The sequence below is a fragment of the Lagenorhynchus albirostris genome, chromosome 15 (assembly GCF_949774975.1).
Source record: "Lagenorhynchus albirostris chromosome 15, mLagAlb1.1, whole genome shotgun sequence".
NCBI classification, from domain to species: domain Eukaryota; kingdom Metazoa; phylum Chordata; class Mammalia; order Artiodactyla; family Delphinidae; genus Lagenorhynchus; species Lagenorhynchus albirostris.
In genome coordinates, this window is record NC_083109.1 from 25,419,987 (window position 1) to 25,436,859 (window position 16,873).

Consider the following 16,873-nt stretch of genomic DNA (forward strand, 5'->3'; position numbering starts at 1 on the left):
ACCATGCTGCTTATGCCACTTACTAAGATTGTGGTGTCTATCACGAACTTCTCGATGTTCTAGCATCTTGTTGGGTTCACGATATAGGTGGGAAGTTGCAATATCTTCTAAGGTATAGTGCTGAAGAGGTGGAGGAGTAGGATGGAACTGGCCCCCAGGATTCATGAGGGGCACAGTAAGGGCAGGACTGTGCCGGGGAGCAGGGCTAATGGTACACACTCTCTTGGCAGGAGGCTCAGGAGGAACTGTCTCTCTTTCAAAACTGCTCTCTTCCCGCCTGTAGAAGAATGGGAAGTACATGTCTGAGCCTGTCCACAAGTGTTCATGCAAACATTGCCCGAGCACCCACTTTGTGCTATGTATTGTGCTATGCACTTTCACAAACAGGAAGATGATAAGAAAAGGTTTGAGATGAGGCATGAACTGAAATGTCTTCAGGGGGCAGGCAGATAATGGAAATTACTGATTTATCCCAGCATGAAAAGAGAGGTCAAATCTATCCATAACCAAGCAGAAACATCTCAACCTCATGAAGCAAAGGAGAAAGTAAGATGACAGCATTTTCTTATGTGATAGGACTATGGAGGATTATGGGTTCAACTATATTTAGAAATGTTTCAAGGTCAAATTTGCTACTGTGGAAGTCAGTATTGGAAAGAAACAATTCTCTACACGGGAGAAAATAGGCTCACATAATTAATATGCTTGTGAATTGGTAGGGTTTTTAGTCATTTGCTTCAATTGTAACAAATTTTCCACTGTTATTAAAATGTTGCTTCCTTCACAAACCATAGAAAATAGCAGTATACTCATACATAAATTTCGAGGATAAATTATATTGATATAATTTCAATCTTCAAAGTAAAGCTGATTCACTAACTGTTATACTTTTACAAGACTTCACGTATCAGAAAAAAATGTCTTGAACAGATTATATTTCTCATGGTTCTGGAGCAGTGGACCCACAGAATGCTCAAAAGTAGAATTTATCAGCGGGGGTATACAGAGTCACCTAAAGAGTTGAGAAGCATATTGCTGCCTGATGCTGGGACAAAGCAAAACTAAGAGTCCGTCCCTACATATCACCAAGGTAAGCAAGTTCTTTCTCTTTCACAAGTAAAGGGAAAGCTCAGAGTGGTTCCAGAAAAGCAAGGACGACAAAGCTCTTCTCTGCTCACCTCTCTGGACTGGGCCTCTTTCCATTTCCATGCACCTCCATGAGCAGCTCAGAAGAGTCAGCAGGGGATGCAATACTTGTGTTGAGCAGAAGGTGTTCATGCTGAGCCAGGTACTGGGATGGTGTCTGCTTGGCGGCCCGAGCACAGTGCAGCAGTTCTCGCTGCAGCAGAGGCAGGTTCGCCTTGAAAAGAAGAGGCAGGGGCTGGAAGGCAGTTTCTCCCAGTGTTGGGCCCTATACACAGGGCTCAGCACCTCAAAAGGCTTTCACAAACAAGATGACACAAAACAAAAGCCCTTCACTCTTTGTCATTCTAATTTTCATATGCCCCCCTCTGAATAAAGTGACATCCATTACACTGAACTTGAATTACTGTTAACTTGTCTCTTGTCCCCACAAGATGTAAATCCCCTTAAGGAAGAAACTGTGCTTTATTACCTTTGAGGCCTAGTACAGAGTCAAAGCTCAATAAAGCTTTGTTGAACATAATTATTTAAAAACTTAAACATTTTTGAAGACTTCAATTAGTTAGCGAATTAGTAATGCCTACATGGGAGTAGGAGGAATTCAGTCTTTCCTTTATCATTTTAAGTCCAGGTTTCTCTCTTGTGAATCTAAGCCATTTCTGATAGCACTACTCAACCTTGCCTTCCTGTTCTCTATTACAGCTGCCACGGAATTCCGGAAACAGTGACTATTCTGGCTTAGTTGGAACATGGGGTTTTGAAAAAAGTAACAGGAGTGATGGAAATGAAGGCAACAAACCTTAGACTAGTCTAGGATCTGAGTATACACAGGTAACCCATGGGCAGAATCTAATATTTCTTATTGTGGTGCTCCATTGAGCATGTTTCCTTATTTTGTAAAAGGATAATTATTTATGTACTGATTATTTTTCTTTCTCCTCAAACTTAAACCTCTAACAGGACAAATCATACAAAAAACCCTGTGCATCTTTAAACTTAACTGTTAAGTCCTTCATATTTAAAATATACTTTCCCCATATTTATTTTATTAAAAAAATTATTATATTTCCCCCCAAATTTAAAAACAACTCAGACTGAACCCATAGTAAGTCTTTATCCCAAGGGAAAGAGATGAAAAAGTAAAAGGAGAGTTTAATACATGCAAGTAGTTATCCCTTTACCAACAGTTAATTTAGCAGGCACCATAATTAGTGACTGTTTTAAAGCAGAAATAAATTGACAAAAACCCAAATGCTAGCCAAAAGGCTGCCAGAACAACCTACCTCATGCTGTTTTCCAAAATAACAAAAGTTAAGAATAGAGAATTTGATGATATAAAACACTTTTAAGTCTGTTCTATAACCTCAATCTTGTAGCAACTGTAAAAACTTAATTGAAAAAAAAATCATGTCAGATCTTTACATTTGTGACATGTGCCCTCTGATGAATTTTTAAATATGCTAATCATTTCCTATTAACACAAATTTCCCAAATCTCTCTGATTCTGGAGTCTTGGGGGAAATAATTATCTACTGGCTCTGATACACAGAAAAGAGACCAAGATAGAACACACAGCTGTTTCAAGGCTGAAAAAGGCACCACAGACTGCTCTGAGAGGCCAAGGTGTCAATGCCATCAGAACAGAGCCCAACACAGGCTGTGCACTGAGACCTATGCGTTTTCCTGCGTGTCTATAACGCTCTAATTTTAAAAGTTTTAAAAAACCAGAATCAGTACTTCAGCTAAGATGACCCACCTTTTTGATGCATTACATTTTCTTAGGAAATAAAGGTAAAGTAAAAGAAGGTAAAAGGGGCATATTTATTTTGTCAAGACAAAACTGAAGATATTATGTGAGTACTCATATAAAAGAGAGAAAACAAATTTCTACAAATACTGTACTGACAAAAGTCAAAATACAGGGACTTCCCTGGTGGCACAGTGGTTAAGAATCCGCCTGCCAACACAGGGGACACGGGTTCAAGCCCTGGGCTGGGAAGATCCCACATGCCGCGGAATAACTAAGTCCGTGTGCCACAACTACTGAGCCTGTGCTCTAGAGCCCACAAACTACAACTACTGAGCCCGCAAACTACAACTACTGAGCCCGCATGCCACAACTACTGAAGCCCGCGCACCTAGAGCCCGTGCCCCGCAACAAGAGAAGCCACAGCAATGAGAAGCCCCCGCACCACAACGAAGAGTAGCCCCCGCTCGCTGAAACCAGAGAAAGCCCACGAGTGGCAACAAAGACCCAACGCAGCCAAAAATAAATTAATTAATAAATTTTTTAAAAAAGTCAAAATACAAAAAAGTTGAGCTCAGTTTTTTTTGTATAGTCTACTACTAATAAAAAGAACAGAATTCATTTGATAGGGAGGGATTGAGGATAACATTTTTAGCTTATTTGGGGTTCAAAGTTAGTGCTCCATATTACCAAATCGATTACAAATGTTCATCTCCAGGGCTTTGCAAAACAATGTGGTGGGCTGGATACCGGTCCCAAGTTTCCAGACTATGCCTGGTCTAGAATACACTGTTATCTGACTCTAGTCATTCATTGCCTTTGACCTATTTTATAGGACTGCAAGTTACACATAACCAGTTGCAAAGCAAAAAACTTGTTGTCTATGAACATGCATAAAATTACATGCATAGAGGTTCTAGAGACTTCCCTTGCCCACTGCGGAAGAAGCCAATTTTACTTTTGTTTGCATATTCTTATCAATAATCCTGACCTGTAATGTCTGTTCTTTGGCTTCTCCCCTGAACAGGTTATAACACCTTACAGATTCCCTCATTAATAATGAATTAAATAAAATCTATGACACAGGTTCACTTTTTAAAATCTGTATGAGTCATAATGTTACATGTTTTTAAAAATTGTTTAATGGGAAAAATAGTAATTTTACAGTGGGAAAGCATGGTGGACACCACCTTTACCAACTGATCAAAGTCCACATCACCAATTTATGAGATAAATTAACATCTATGTCTCCTGATAGCATGCAGTAATACCACCTACCTGCTATTTCTGCCTAAAATGTATAACCTCATTCTCATCATGAAGAAGTATCAGAAAAATCCAAATTGAAACATATGATATAAAATAACTATTCTGTACTCTTCAAAACTGTCCAAATCATAAAAGACTGAGAAGCTGTTCCAGATTAAAATGGACTGAAGAGATATGACAACGTAATCCAACATGTGATCCTGAATTAGATACAGGACCAAAAAAAAAGACATTTTGTTAAAAAGGACATTTGTGGGACATCTGGTGAAATATGAATAAGGTCTATAGATAATAGTGTTATAAATATCAATGTTAATTTCTTGATTTGATAATTATACTAAAGTATCAGTATTTAGATGTATCATGTCTGCAGCTTACCCTGAAACATTTCTGAGGAAAAAATAAATGGAAAGAAAAGAGAATAATAATGCAGATGTGATAAAATATCAACATTTGGAGAATCTGAATTCTATTGTACCATCTTGAAACTTTTTTGTGAGCATGAAATTATTTCAAAATAAAAAGTTTTTTTTTTAAAGGAGCATATTATATATAAATTTAACACTGGCTCACCTATCAGGTACGCATAATAATTTTAAACAGTGTCCCCAAAAGTTATGTTCCAGGGGACATTAATTCCAGAGGATGTAATTAGAACTAGATGAACTGGGGGGAGGAGAGAAGTAAACACTGCCTTCCCACATGCTCCTGTCCTAAGGGTTAGTCCTAACTTACAAAGGCCTCTGTTTTGAGAGCCTCCTCCTGTAACACACACTCTCCCCCCACCCCGCCACAACCAAAAGACTGTGTCCAGTTACTTCCTTTGCTAAGAGCCCAACCTCCATGCCATGCGTACCTCCATCCCACTCTACTCCTGTTCCCTGCCTCCCCACCTGCTCCTTCTGTGTGTCACCAACAGTGTCTGCATACAGACCACGACTCAAGGCTTTTGCAACTCTCATCTCATCAAGCATAAAGCTTATTCGCAAACCACTCACACTTCTGTAGCAGCCCCAAATATAATACAGATATAAAATGTGGCAAGCTGCCCTGATGTAGATCATAGAACAGGGATCAGTAACAGATCTTGAGGAAATGTTGAAGATAAATTACATTCCAGTAGTTATCTCATAAAAATTACCTTGAGGAATGGAATAACAAAAGGACGAAGAGGAAAGTTTGTAGCCTCTTGGAGCTTGCAATGGAATTCTTCAATTGTTACTGTTGAGTTCTGAAAAGATAAATAGCACTGTTCAACTTCTAAAACTGGACAGTGATCTAACATAAATCTGATAGTGCTGAACCCTTTGAAATAATAAGGAAAAGAATAACTCCAAGAGCACTATTATGAACTCAAATCCCTCTCAAAGGTTAACCAAATTCTGTTTCCTTTATGAAAGAAATTCAGCCTCCTTGATTTTCTTCTCTACTACCCCAAATCTAACAAATTCCCTTCTATGCTCAGCAGCCTGGGCAGAATAGGGCATTGCCTTCCTCTCGTGAAGAGAGGCACTCAGGTTCCTTGTATTGAGGGGTTCATCACAAGTCACCTCAGGTACAGGTAACCAAGCTTACAGTGTTTCCAGCTGAACAGTTCCCAAATCAGTCCAGGATATCAACTTAATGACTCAGAGCCTCACATCTTCAGAAGTTCATTTCTTCATTGGTTCTGCCTACCTCCTAACCATCAGTTCCCTAAATCTTCTAAATCGGAAGTTAACAACAAAAAAAGATGCCTTCTACCTTCCAGTGGTCTGTTTGCAAATCAGAGCACCTCCAAATGCGCAGACTTCCACTGGTTAGATTTTAGTATTCCCATGAAAGTTATTAGCACTTCCCCTGTATTTTTTCAGGTCTTTCTTTAAACTAAGATTCTCAGCTCTTTTGCTAAGAGGAATGTACCAATACAAATATTTTCTTCAAAGTTCACAAAATATTTTTATTTTTACTTCAATTCCCTAAAACACAGCAAAATAGTAAGTTCAAAACAAAACAAAATAAAACATCAATCTGAATTCTTGCTTGCCTGAAAGGACAATGATGACTTCTAGGATTTTTATAAAATCATCAAGTGTTCAAAGATGTAACATGTACCACACAAATTATTCATCAGCAAAATATTGTTTCTTAACAAGAAGAAATGGAAAACATATAGGTCCTCAACACAAAACTGCATTAAAAATTGTAATACCATCATACATCAGAATGCTTAAGGTAGGAGGCAGATTTGTATGCATTGAAGAAAGGTGTCTATAATATACTAAGTGAAAAACCAGGAAACATGGCAGTATATTCCAACAATCTATTTTTGAAAATAACACACATACATTTATATAGTATTTTAAGTATCTGGAAGGACAATTACAACAGTAGTTATTTCTGGATGTGAAATTATGTTGGATTTTCCAAATGTATCATACAATATTGAGAAAAAACTAAAATATTTCCCTTTGGGAAAGAAGAGTGTATCAAATTGAACCATGTTAAATGAAAATGTTTGTACAGTTTACCACATTTCATGCCAAAAATGTTCTTTTAAACCTTAGCTGAGTGCTTGTTTTAAGTAAATGACAGGTATACAATGCAACCAACTCTACCGGCAATCGGGAATAAAAATTAAGTGTAAGAGAATGCTATTCACTCCCTACTACAAATAATGCAATCAGGCCTCAAACAGTAAACACAAGCAGATTAAATCTATGGAAAGACTGAAGGAAATGACTAAGTTTTCTTATGGATGGACAAAGGAGGGAAAAGATTAACTTAAGTTAGAGAAACGGACTCAAGGCTATATATACTATAGATGCCAGGCAATCCTCTATCCGAGAGGGAAGATAGGCCATTGTTCTGTTATCCTTCCCTCTCATTCAGTTACTTAATAAATAAGAGCACAGTTGTTTCCTCATAGTCTAGTGGGAAAACTGAAAAGTAAGGCATTCATTACAGTATGATCACAGTACATGTGTGCAGGACACTACTGGCATGCAGACTTAGGGGGACAAGGAAGGCTTTACAGAAGGGCCAACTGAAGAAGTGAAAGTGCAGCCTTGAGAAAGATGCTTCTGAGGAAGACAGAATGTAAGAATGCAAAGTATGAGGGGAATCTAGTCCACTGGATCCTAAGGGCAACACTTATAGAGATCTTACAAGACAATGGGTATAGATAAGCCACCAGACTAAAATTTTTTTTATCTTTTAAGATTTTTTTTAATTTTATGATTTTTAATGTGAAATATAACATTCCTTTAAAATGTGCAGAATATATGTACATTTAACAAAAAATTACAAAGCAAAATCTCTTGTAACCACCATCCATGTCAAGAAATAAAACATCACTAGCACTCCATAAGCTCCTGTGCCCTCTACTAGTTAGATATTAAATATTCAGTTTATGTGCTTATTTAGGTTGATTTCTTTTTACACAGAACTGATACATTTCCTTTGCTCTTCCTTTCTTCTCACATTTTAGGCCTTCTCTCTGCCTGAAGTGCATCATTTAGAATCTCCTTTAGTAAGGATCTAAAAGGAACTGAAATCTGACTTTTTATCTAATGATGTTTACTTTGCTGTAATTTTTTAAAAGATATTTTTGTTGTGTATGGAATTCTAGGTAGGCAGTTGTTTTACTACATTCATGATTACTTTCTGCTATGTTCTGGATCCCACTGACATTGAGAAGTCAGCTGTTGTTCCTTTGAGAAGCTGAACACCATGTTTTACCATTGTTTTAATTAGTGAAACAAACAAAATAGGCACAACCAAGTCTCTCTCTAACAGATGTAAGAGGTAAATATGAATTTTATATGGCAAAATGTTTTATCCACTGTAATAAATTTCCATAATTCTGAAAATTATCTTTCAAAAATTTTCCAAAATTCTAAGAAAAATTACAAATTGGAAGTTTACTCTAAACATGCATACTATCTTATTATCCAGTTTCGTATGCAGAAGAGACTGAAGAATTCAGATTTGACCGAGATGCTGATGTTAAACCTGAAATTCTGTCTTCCCCACCTCTAGGTTGCCAGAACCCCCACTACAGCTACCTGCCAAGACAGGTCAAACGTGGAGACGTAGCGCCCTAGGTAGAATTATAAAGAAGATGATATTTGCGGTAACATCAATACAACTTCTGATTTATATGCATAAAGCATAAAAACATAAGCATTAAAAAGCAAGACAAGAATAACTGAATCACTTTGCTACACAGCAGAAGTTAACACAACATTATAAATCAACTACACTTCAACAAAATAAATTTAAAAAAAAGAAAATTAAAAAATAAAAAACAAGACAACAGAATTTGGAATTAGTCCAATCCAAATGAGGCATCTTCAAACCTCCATGATGCTGGTTAGTGGTCTCGATCCCACTTAACTATCTTGGGCTCTCTGAGAGTAACGTGTTTCATGTGGCAGCTATACTGATCCACTCCGTTGGGAGTGAACGCAGTGTGGACCAGAAGGTAGAAAGACCAGTCCTTGCTGAAAGACAGGTCTGATTGCTCCATTTCCATCTTCTCCCCATTCTTCAGCAAATCAATCTGGGGTGGATGGAACCCAGACACATAGCAGTTCAGGTAATTTGGTTTTCCATTCTCTGCGGGGTGTCGTGAGTAAACCTGAACCTTCGGAGGACGATGGACAGTGTTCAGGCCAGACAGCGAGAGCAGCCCGAGCAGGACCAAGGTCACAAAGGGAGCCATCGCTACAGGAGCAGCCCAGGTGGCGGCTCTTTTAAGATTTTGAAATAATGATAATCACAGGAAGTTGCAAAAAACAGCAGATAGGTTCCTCTGTATCCTGCACCAAGGTTCCCCCAATGTTTATATTTTATGTAATTATAGTGCAATATCAAAACTAGGAAACTACCATGGTAATACGTGTGTATAGTTCTATGCCATTTTATGGCATGTGTACATTAACGTTATCACCACTGAAATCAAGACCAAGAAGTATAGAAACCCTATCTACCTTTATCCTCCCCGGTTTATAATAATAATTGTCTTAAATATTTCCTTTATATATACTGACAACCATAACAGACAAGGTTATAATTTTTGCTTCAACCATCAAACATAATTTAGACAACCCAAGAGAAGTAAAGTCCATTGTATTTACCTATATTTTTGCTTCAACCATCAAACATAATTTAGACAACCCAAGAGAAGTAAAGTCTATTGTATTTACCTATATTTTTACTCTTTCCATTTTTCCTTCACCTATCCTGATATTTTAAGATTCCTTCTTTTATCGTTCCTTTCTGTTTCAAGAAGCTCTTTTAGCTTTTTTTTTTTTTTTCTGGCCACAGCCTGTGGCTTGTGGGATCTTAGTTTCCCAACCGGGGATTGAACCCGGGCCCTTGGCAGTGACAGCGTGGCACTGGACCGCCAGGGAATTCCCTAGCCATTATTTTAGTGTAGGACTGCTGAAGAAAAATTCTCTTAGCTTTACTTCATGTGAAAATATTTTGATCCTTCTACCCTTCATTCAAGAAGGATATGTTTTGATAGATACAAGATTCTGGGTTGACAATCTTTTCTCCCAGCACTTGACAAATATGCCACTTCCTTCTGGCATCCATGGTTACTGATGCTTTCTCTGTTGCTTTCAAGATTTTGGGGGGATGGGATGGGATGTCTTTTTGTTGTTGTTTTTTTTTTGGCCACACCACAGGGCTTGTGGGATTCCAGTTCCCTGACCAGGAATTGAACCTCGGCCCTCAGCAGTGAGAACTCGGAGTCCTAACCACTAGACAACAAGGGAATTCCTGGGATGGGATGTCTTCTTTGAGGTCTGCTCAGCCTTTTTGAATCTGTAGGCTTGGATCTTTTGTTAAATTTGGGAACTTCTCAGGCATTATTTCAGCCCCACATTCTTTCTCTCCTCCTACTGTGACTCAGATCTTTTGTTATACTCTTTTAAATCCCTGAGGTTCTGTTCATGTTTTTTTACTTATTTTCTGTATGTTGTTTAGATTGGGTAGTGGACTTCCCAATAAATAGACTGGGTAGTTTTCTATTGTTCCAGCTTCAAGTTCACTGATTCTTTCCTCTGTTCTCTACAGTCTATTGTTGAGTCCATCACTGAGTTGTTTTTCTGGGTTTTTAAAATTTTTTATTTATTTATTTGGCTGCATTGGGTCTTTGTTGCTGCGCGGGCTTTCTCTAGTCATTGTGAGTGGGGGTCACTCTTTGTTGTGGCCTGCGGGCTTCTCCTTGCGGTGGCTTCTCTTGTTGCAGAGCATAGGCTTCAGGCACGCAGGCTCAGCAGTTGTGGCATGCGGGCTCAGTGGTTGTGGCACACCGGCTCTAGAGCACAGGCTCAGTAGGTGTGGCTCACAGGCTTCGTTGCTCCGTGGCATGTGGGATCTTCCAGGACCAGGGCTCGAGCCCGTGTCCCCTGCATTCGCAGGCAGATTCTTATCCATTGTGCCACCAGGGAAGTCCCCATCACTGAGTTTTTAATTTCATTATTATAATTGTCAGTTCTCAACTTTCCATTTAGTTCTTCTTTATATCTTCTATTTCCTTGCTGAGGCTTTGTATTTCTTCATTTGTGTTGGTAACTGCTCACTGAAGCATTTTTATGATGGCTGCTTCAAAACTCGTCACATATTTCAAACATCTGGGTCATCTTAACTGATGTTTGTTGGTTACCTTTCCTCATTCCACTTGAGATGGTCAGTTCTTGGCATGACAAGCGATTTTCTGCTGTATCCTGGATGTTTTGGGTTCTATGTTGTAAGACTCCAGATCTTATCTACGTCTTCTATTTTCGAGGCATCCTTTGATAGTGTGCCATTGGGAAGAGAAGAATCTTTGATGCTCTCAGGTGGGGTATAATCCCAGGCTCCCCACTCACCCTCTGTTGATTTGTAGAAGGAAAGAGGGGTTCCCTACTGCTGGGCAGGGGTGGGAGCTCAGGCTCCCCAGTAGGCCTTGTAGGGGAGGGGGAAGGGTGTATATTATTGTGGGTTTTTTCCTGAGGTGTTTGACTGCCACAGAGTGATTTTTGTCCAAAAGTTTTGTATCTTGTTTGGTTGCTCCTTTCCTAGTCCTTTGGCTAGAAGGAGGTGGGTTTTTTTTTGTGGGTTTTGGTTTGTTTGCTTTTGGTCTGTGCTCATTAGTATTTCCATAATACTGGCTTCTCCAGACCACAGTCCAGGATATATGATGACAGCACAAAGCCAAGGGAACTCACTGCTGTGTACTTGAGTCTCAAGGTCACTAGCCAATCTGCCTTCTTCTCTCCATCTTTCAGAGTCTTCTTACTTTTGTTTTATACATAACGTCCATTGTTTTTTTGTTGTATTTGTCAGGAGGAATAGGAAGAAGTATACCTTTCTGTTATACCTCTGAACCAGACTTGATATGACTACATCATATTCCATTAAACTGAGGTACTGTCATTTACTCAGGCTTTTATAGAACATTTAGGTGGTTCAATTTTTTTTGACATTATAAATAATGTTAGTGCACATTGTTTATTATTTTATCTTAAGATGAATGTCAAGGAGAGATACTGGTAGGTCAAAGGAACTGTCTAGTTTAAGGTATAAAACTACCTTCCAGAATGTGTATTCTCCAAATAAGTAGCCAGAGTACAAAACATTTACCTTTACCTTTCAGTGGAAACTGCCACGCTTGCTTCCTGGTACAGTTACAGACCACCAGCACCGTACCTCTTCTCTTACACACCAGAAATACCAAATGCACACAGGTGAACTAAACTCTTGCTACCTGTGTGGCCTTTTCTGACTTTGCTAACGAAGTCTCCTCCACATGGAATTACTGTTCCATTTACATATGCCTACCAAAATTTTAATGATTCCTTTCATAAATACAAGACCAAATAAGGGCTTCCCTGGTGGCACAGTGGTTAAGAATCCGCCTGCCAACACAGGGGACACAGGTTCAAGCCCTGGTCCAGGAAGATCCCACATGCTGCGGAGCAACTAAGCCCATGCACCATGACTACTGAGCCTGCACTCTAGAGCCCGCGAGCCACAACTACTAAAGCCCATATGCCACAAATACTGAAGCCTGAGCACCTATTGCCAGTGCTCCAAACAAGAGAAGCCATCACAATGAGAAGCCCTTGCACCAAAACGAAGAGTAGCCCCCACTAGCCACAACTAGAGAAAGCCCGTGCACAGCAACGAAGACCCAAAGCAGCCAAAATAAATAAATAAAAATAAATCTATAAAACAAAAAAGACCAAATAAGGCTTTCACGGATACAGAAATATAATAATCTAAAGGTGTTAATTCTCCTCCAAATTAGACAATGTTTTCAACATGATGGTAGAAAAAAAGAAAAAGGAAAAAGGAAAGGAAAGAAAAAAGAAAAAGAAAGGAAAGGAAAGAAAAGGAAAAATAACGGATCGGTAAGCTCAAATGCAATACAAATAAGGCAATCATTGTATCTATGAATAATGGCAGTTTTTTTTGCGGTATGCGGGCCTCTCACCTTTGTGGTCTCTCTCGTTGCGGAGCACAGGCTCCGGACACACAGGCCCAGCGGCCATGGCTCACGGGCCCAGCCACTCCACAGCATGTGGGATCTTCCCGGACCGGGGCACGAACCCGCGTCCCCTGCATCAGCAGGCGGACCCTCAACCACTGCGCCACCAGGGAAGCCCATGGCAGTTTTATTTATGTTTCTCCAATCCTTATATATTTTAAAAAATATTTTATTTATTTATGTATTATTTATTTATTTTGGCTGTGCTGGGTCTTAGCTGGGGCACGTGGGATCTTCGTTGCAGCACGCAGGCTTCTTAGTTGGGCATGCAAGTTCTTAGTTGCAGCATGTGGACTCTTAGTTGCAGAATGTGAATTCTTAGTTGCTGCATGCACGCAGAATCTAGCTCCCTGACGAGGGATTGAACCTGGGCCCCCTGCATTGGAAGCATGGAGTCTTATCCACTGGACCACCAGGGAAGTCCCTCCAATCCTTATATCTTTTTTTTTTTTTTTTTTGCAGTACGCGGGCCTCTCACTGTTGTGGCCTCTCCCGTTGCGGAGCACAGGCTCCGGACACGCAGGCCCAGCGGCCATGGCTCACGGGCCTAGCCGCTCCGCGGCATGTGGGTTCTTCCTGGACCGGGGCACGGACTCGTGTCCCCTGCAGCAGCAGGCAGACTCTCAACCACTGCGCCACCAGGGAAGCCCCAATCCTTATATCTTATTTGCTAGGCTATGATGTTCAGGATTACAGTGAAGAGAAAAGAGATCCTATCTGGTTCCTAATATCAGAGGGAAAGCTTTTGAAATTTCATCACTTAGCACAGGCTTGCTAAAGTGTGTTTTATACATACAACTGTCATCAGATTAAGGAAGTTCCTGCTATAATTGGTTTGCTGTTTGTTTTTTAACAATGAATGGATATCAAATTTAACAAACATTTCTCACCTTGTATTGTCTCCAAATATATTTATAGTTTCAATATCAATTGCTATAGACTATATGTTTTTCTAAGCCCTCAAAATTCCTATCTTGAAATCTCATTTCCAATGTGTTGATATTTGGAAGTGAGGCCTTTTGGAGGTGGCTAGGTCATGAGGACAGAGCCCTAGTGAATGGCATTAGTGCCCTTATAAAAAAGACACCAGGGAGCTCTCTTGCCCATTCTGCCCTGTGAGGAAACAGTGAGAAGATGGCCATCTATGAACCAGGAAGTGGGCTCTCATGAGACACCGAATCTGCTGACACCTTGATCTTGGACTTAGCAACCTTCAAAACTATGAGAGATGAATATTGGTTGTTTATAAACTACCTAGTCTATGGTATTCTATTCTAAGAGCCTAAAAGGACTAAGACGCTGATCTGAATGAAAATCTCAGTATGTGAGATTATAAATTGGTATAAAACTTGGGAAAACCATTTGACCTTATATACTAAATTTATATACATGTATACCCTATGAAATCACCATTCCATTGTTCAGTGCAGTGCTTACACACATGTACCATAAATAAAAATGTTCATTATTTGTAATGGCCCCTGTACAGAAAAGAGTTAATATAGCTGGTCTACAACTGCTAACCTTAGGAAAGCCTGCTTGCAAGGTAAAAAACTGTAACACATGCTACAACACGGATAAACCTTGACAACATTACACTAAGTGAAATGAGCCAGCTACAAAAAGACAAATACTATGTGATTTCACTAATAGGAGGTAACTGGAGTAGTCAAGTAGAATGGTGGCTGACAGAAGCTGGGGAAAGAAGGAAATGGGGAATTATTGTTTAATGGCACAGAGTTACAGTTTTGAAAGATGAAAAGTGTTCTGAAGGTAGACGGTGGTGATAGTTGCACAACAATGAATATACTTAATACCACTGAATTGTACATTTAAAAATGGTTACGATGGTAAATTTCGTGCTATATGTATTTTACCACCTCCTCATGATGACACAATTTCAAAAATTTGGAAAAAAAAAAGAAACATTAACCCAAGCATAGCCATTTAAAAGAGATGATTGGCTATATCTACATATTCCTTCATAGTTAGAAAAAAATTCACTTTCTCTGTGTGTGTGTGTGCGCGCATGCACGCATGCAAATGAGCTGTCATTTTTTTCTTCTACTCTTGAAATTAAGCAGACTCTACTTAATTTGCTGCTGGAATTGGCATTAACATTCTGATGGCTACTTTGCTTCCAATTATGCTCAAACTCATTTTGACATTTAAGGCCAATTTTATTAGTCTAGAGCCAGAAATACTTTTCCATAATACTCTAAAATTTGACCAATAAAGGGACCCCACTCCCACCCCAAACAAACAAAAAGTTTCCCTAATGGATGTGGGTACTGTTTTAACAAACTCTGATTGTTAAACACCACTTTTCCTTCTATGAGTCTGGAGTTTCATAGGTGCTATGCCAAGAGTGCCTATGTGCCCAGACCCCAGGAAAAACCTTGGGCATTGAGGGTTTAATGGGGTTCCTTGGGCAGAAACATCACACGTAAGTTGCTGTATTTTCACTGCTGGGGGAAGAGTGAACTCTGTGTGACTGTTCATAGAGGAGAAAAAGGAAGCCTATATATGGATTCCTCTGGATCCCAACTGTGTTTCTCACCTTTTTGATCCAGTTGTGTATCTTTTTTTTTTTTTCCCCTGCGGTACGCGGGCCTCTCACTGTTGTGGCCTCTCCCACTGCGGAGCACAGGCTCTGGACGCGCAGGCTCAGTGGCCATGGCTCACGGGCCCAGCCGCTCCGCAGCATGTGGGATCTTCCCGGATCGGGGCACGAACCCGTGTCCCCTGCATCGGCAGGCGGACTCCCAACCACTGCGCCACCAGGGAAGCCCCAGCTGTGTACCTTTATTATGCCTCTGTATTAAATCTTAGGGACTTCCCTGGTGGTCCAGTGGTAAAGAATCTGCCTTGCAATACAGGGGACGCAGGTTTGATCTCTCATCAGGGAACTAAGATCCCACATGCTGCAGGATAACTAAGCCCGCGTGCCACAACTACTGAGCTCGTGCGCCTCATCTAGAGCCCGTGTGCCACAAACTACAGAGCTCACGTGCTCTGGAAGCTGCGCGCCACAACTAGAGAAGAGAAAACCTGCATGCCACAACTAAAGAGAAGCCTGTGCACCACAATGAAGAGCCTGCATGCTATAACGAAAGATCCTGCATGCCTCAACAAAGATCCTGTGGGCTGCAACTAAGACCTGATGCAGCCCCCCCCCCCAAAAAAAAACTTAGCTGTGAGCACAACTATATGCCAAGTCTGGACAATTCTAGCAAATCTCAAGACATGGGGGTGGTACTGGGGGACCCCTGATGCTGCCTCAAAATATAAACAACTCAAATGTCCATCAAAAAGTATAAACTGTGGTATATTCCTACAATGAAACATTATACAGCAATGACAATGAACCACCTACAGTTATACAAAACAACAGGGATAGAATCTCAAATGAGGAAAAAGTCATTTATTGCATTTTGCCTTGTATGAACGTGGTTTCCTCTGTACAATACTGAATCATCTTTTAAAGCAGCAGTTCAGAAACATTTTAGTCTCATAATCCCTCTAATTAATATGGGTTACATCTATTGATAATCATTATATCCGAAATTAAAACTGAGAATTTAAACAATATTTATTATTAACTCATTTCAAAATAACTGTACTTATCTCAAAAATGTAGTATACAGATTTGGTGCAGCATGGCGTTGGCTGTGGTATTGAAGTTAAGCAAGATTCCACAAGTGATGCAATTTGTTGCCAGAAGTATGTTTTTCTTCAAAAAGGCAATAACTTCAAGCACTTGTGGTGGATACAGATTTTTGCTGCAACTCTGCAAATGCAGGCGAGACACTACCCTGGGACCAGCTGGCCTGTGGCCCTTGGGTGATGAGAGGGGAGTGCATTGCTGGGACACATAGGACATCTCCTACAGAGGACCACTCCTCTAAGGCTGAGAAACATAACTAACCTATCACATACATAAAAATACAAATAGCAATTTAGACAAAATGAGGCGGGGACTTCCCTGGTGGTCCAGTGGCTAAGACTCTGCACTCTGGATGCAGGGGGCCAGGGTTCGATCCCTGGTCACAGAACTAGATCCCACATGCTGCAACTGAGAGTTTGCATGCCACAACTAAAGACCCTGCATGCTGCAACTAAAAAAAAAGATCCTGCATGCTTGCTGCAAGTAAAAGATCCTGCACATGGCACTGAAGATCCCATGTGCT

General features: G+C 40.1%; 2 protein-coding genes across 5 annotated transcripts in view; both read right to left on the reverse strand.

Annotated features, from left to right (window-relative positions):
- Window positions 1–16,873, reverse strand: part of CBFA2T2 (CBFA2/RUNX1 partner transcriptional co-repressor 2) — a 168,481-nt gene that overhangs the window by 17,835 nt on the left and 133,773 nt on the right. For 3 of the 4 annotated variants that reach the window (XM_060123351.1, XM_060123350.1, XM_060123353.1), the window contains exons 4-6: window positions 5,301–5,390; window positions 1,179–1,360; window positions 24–277 (exon numbers count right to left, since the gene is read on the reverse strand). In XM_060123351.1, the coding sequence (XP_059979334.1) occupies window positions 24–277; window positions 1,179–1,360; window positions 5,301–5,390 (526 nt within the window). The remainder of the gene's footprint in view (window positions 1–23; window positions 278–1,178; window positions 1,361–5,300; window positions 5,391–16,873) is intronic. The other variant, XM_060123352.1, reaches the window with a different exon arrangement.
- LOC132505334 (beta-2-microglobulin-like) lies at window positions 8,357–8,878 on the reverse strand. The gene has a single exon (XM_060123354.1). It carries the CDS (start codon window positions 8,862–8,864, stop codon window positions 8,514–8,516), a length of 351 nt encoding a protein of 116 aa, XP_059979337.1. The 5' UTR covers window positions 8,865–8,878; the 3' UTR covers window positions 8,357–8,513.

Bases quoted from the DNA above. Each gene is read 5' to 3' on its own strand.
- LOC132505334 (XM_060123354.1), bottom strand. From the start codon at position 8,864: ATGGCTCCCTTTGTGACCTTGGTCCTGCTCGGGCTGCTCTCGCTGTCT.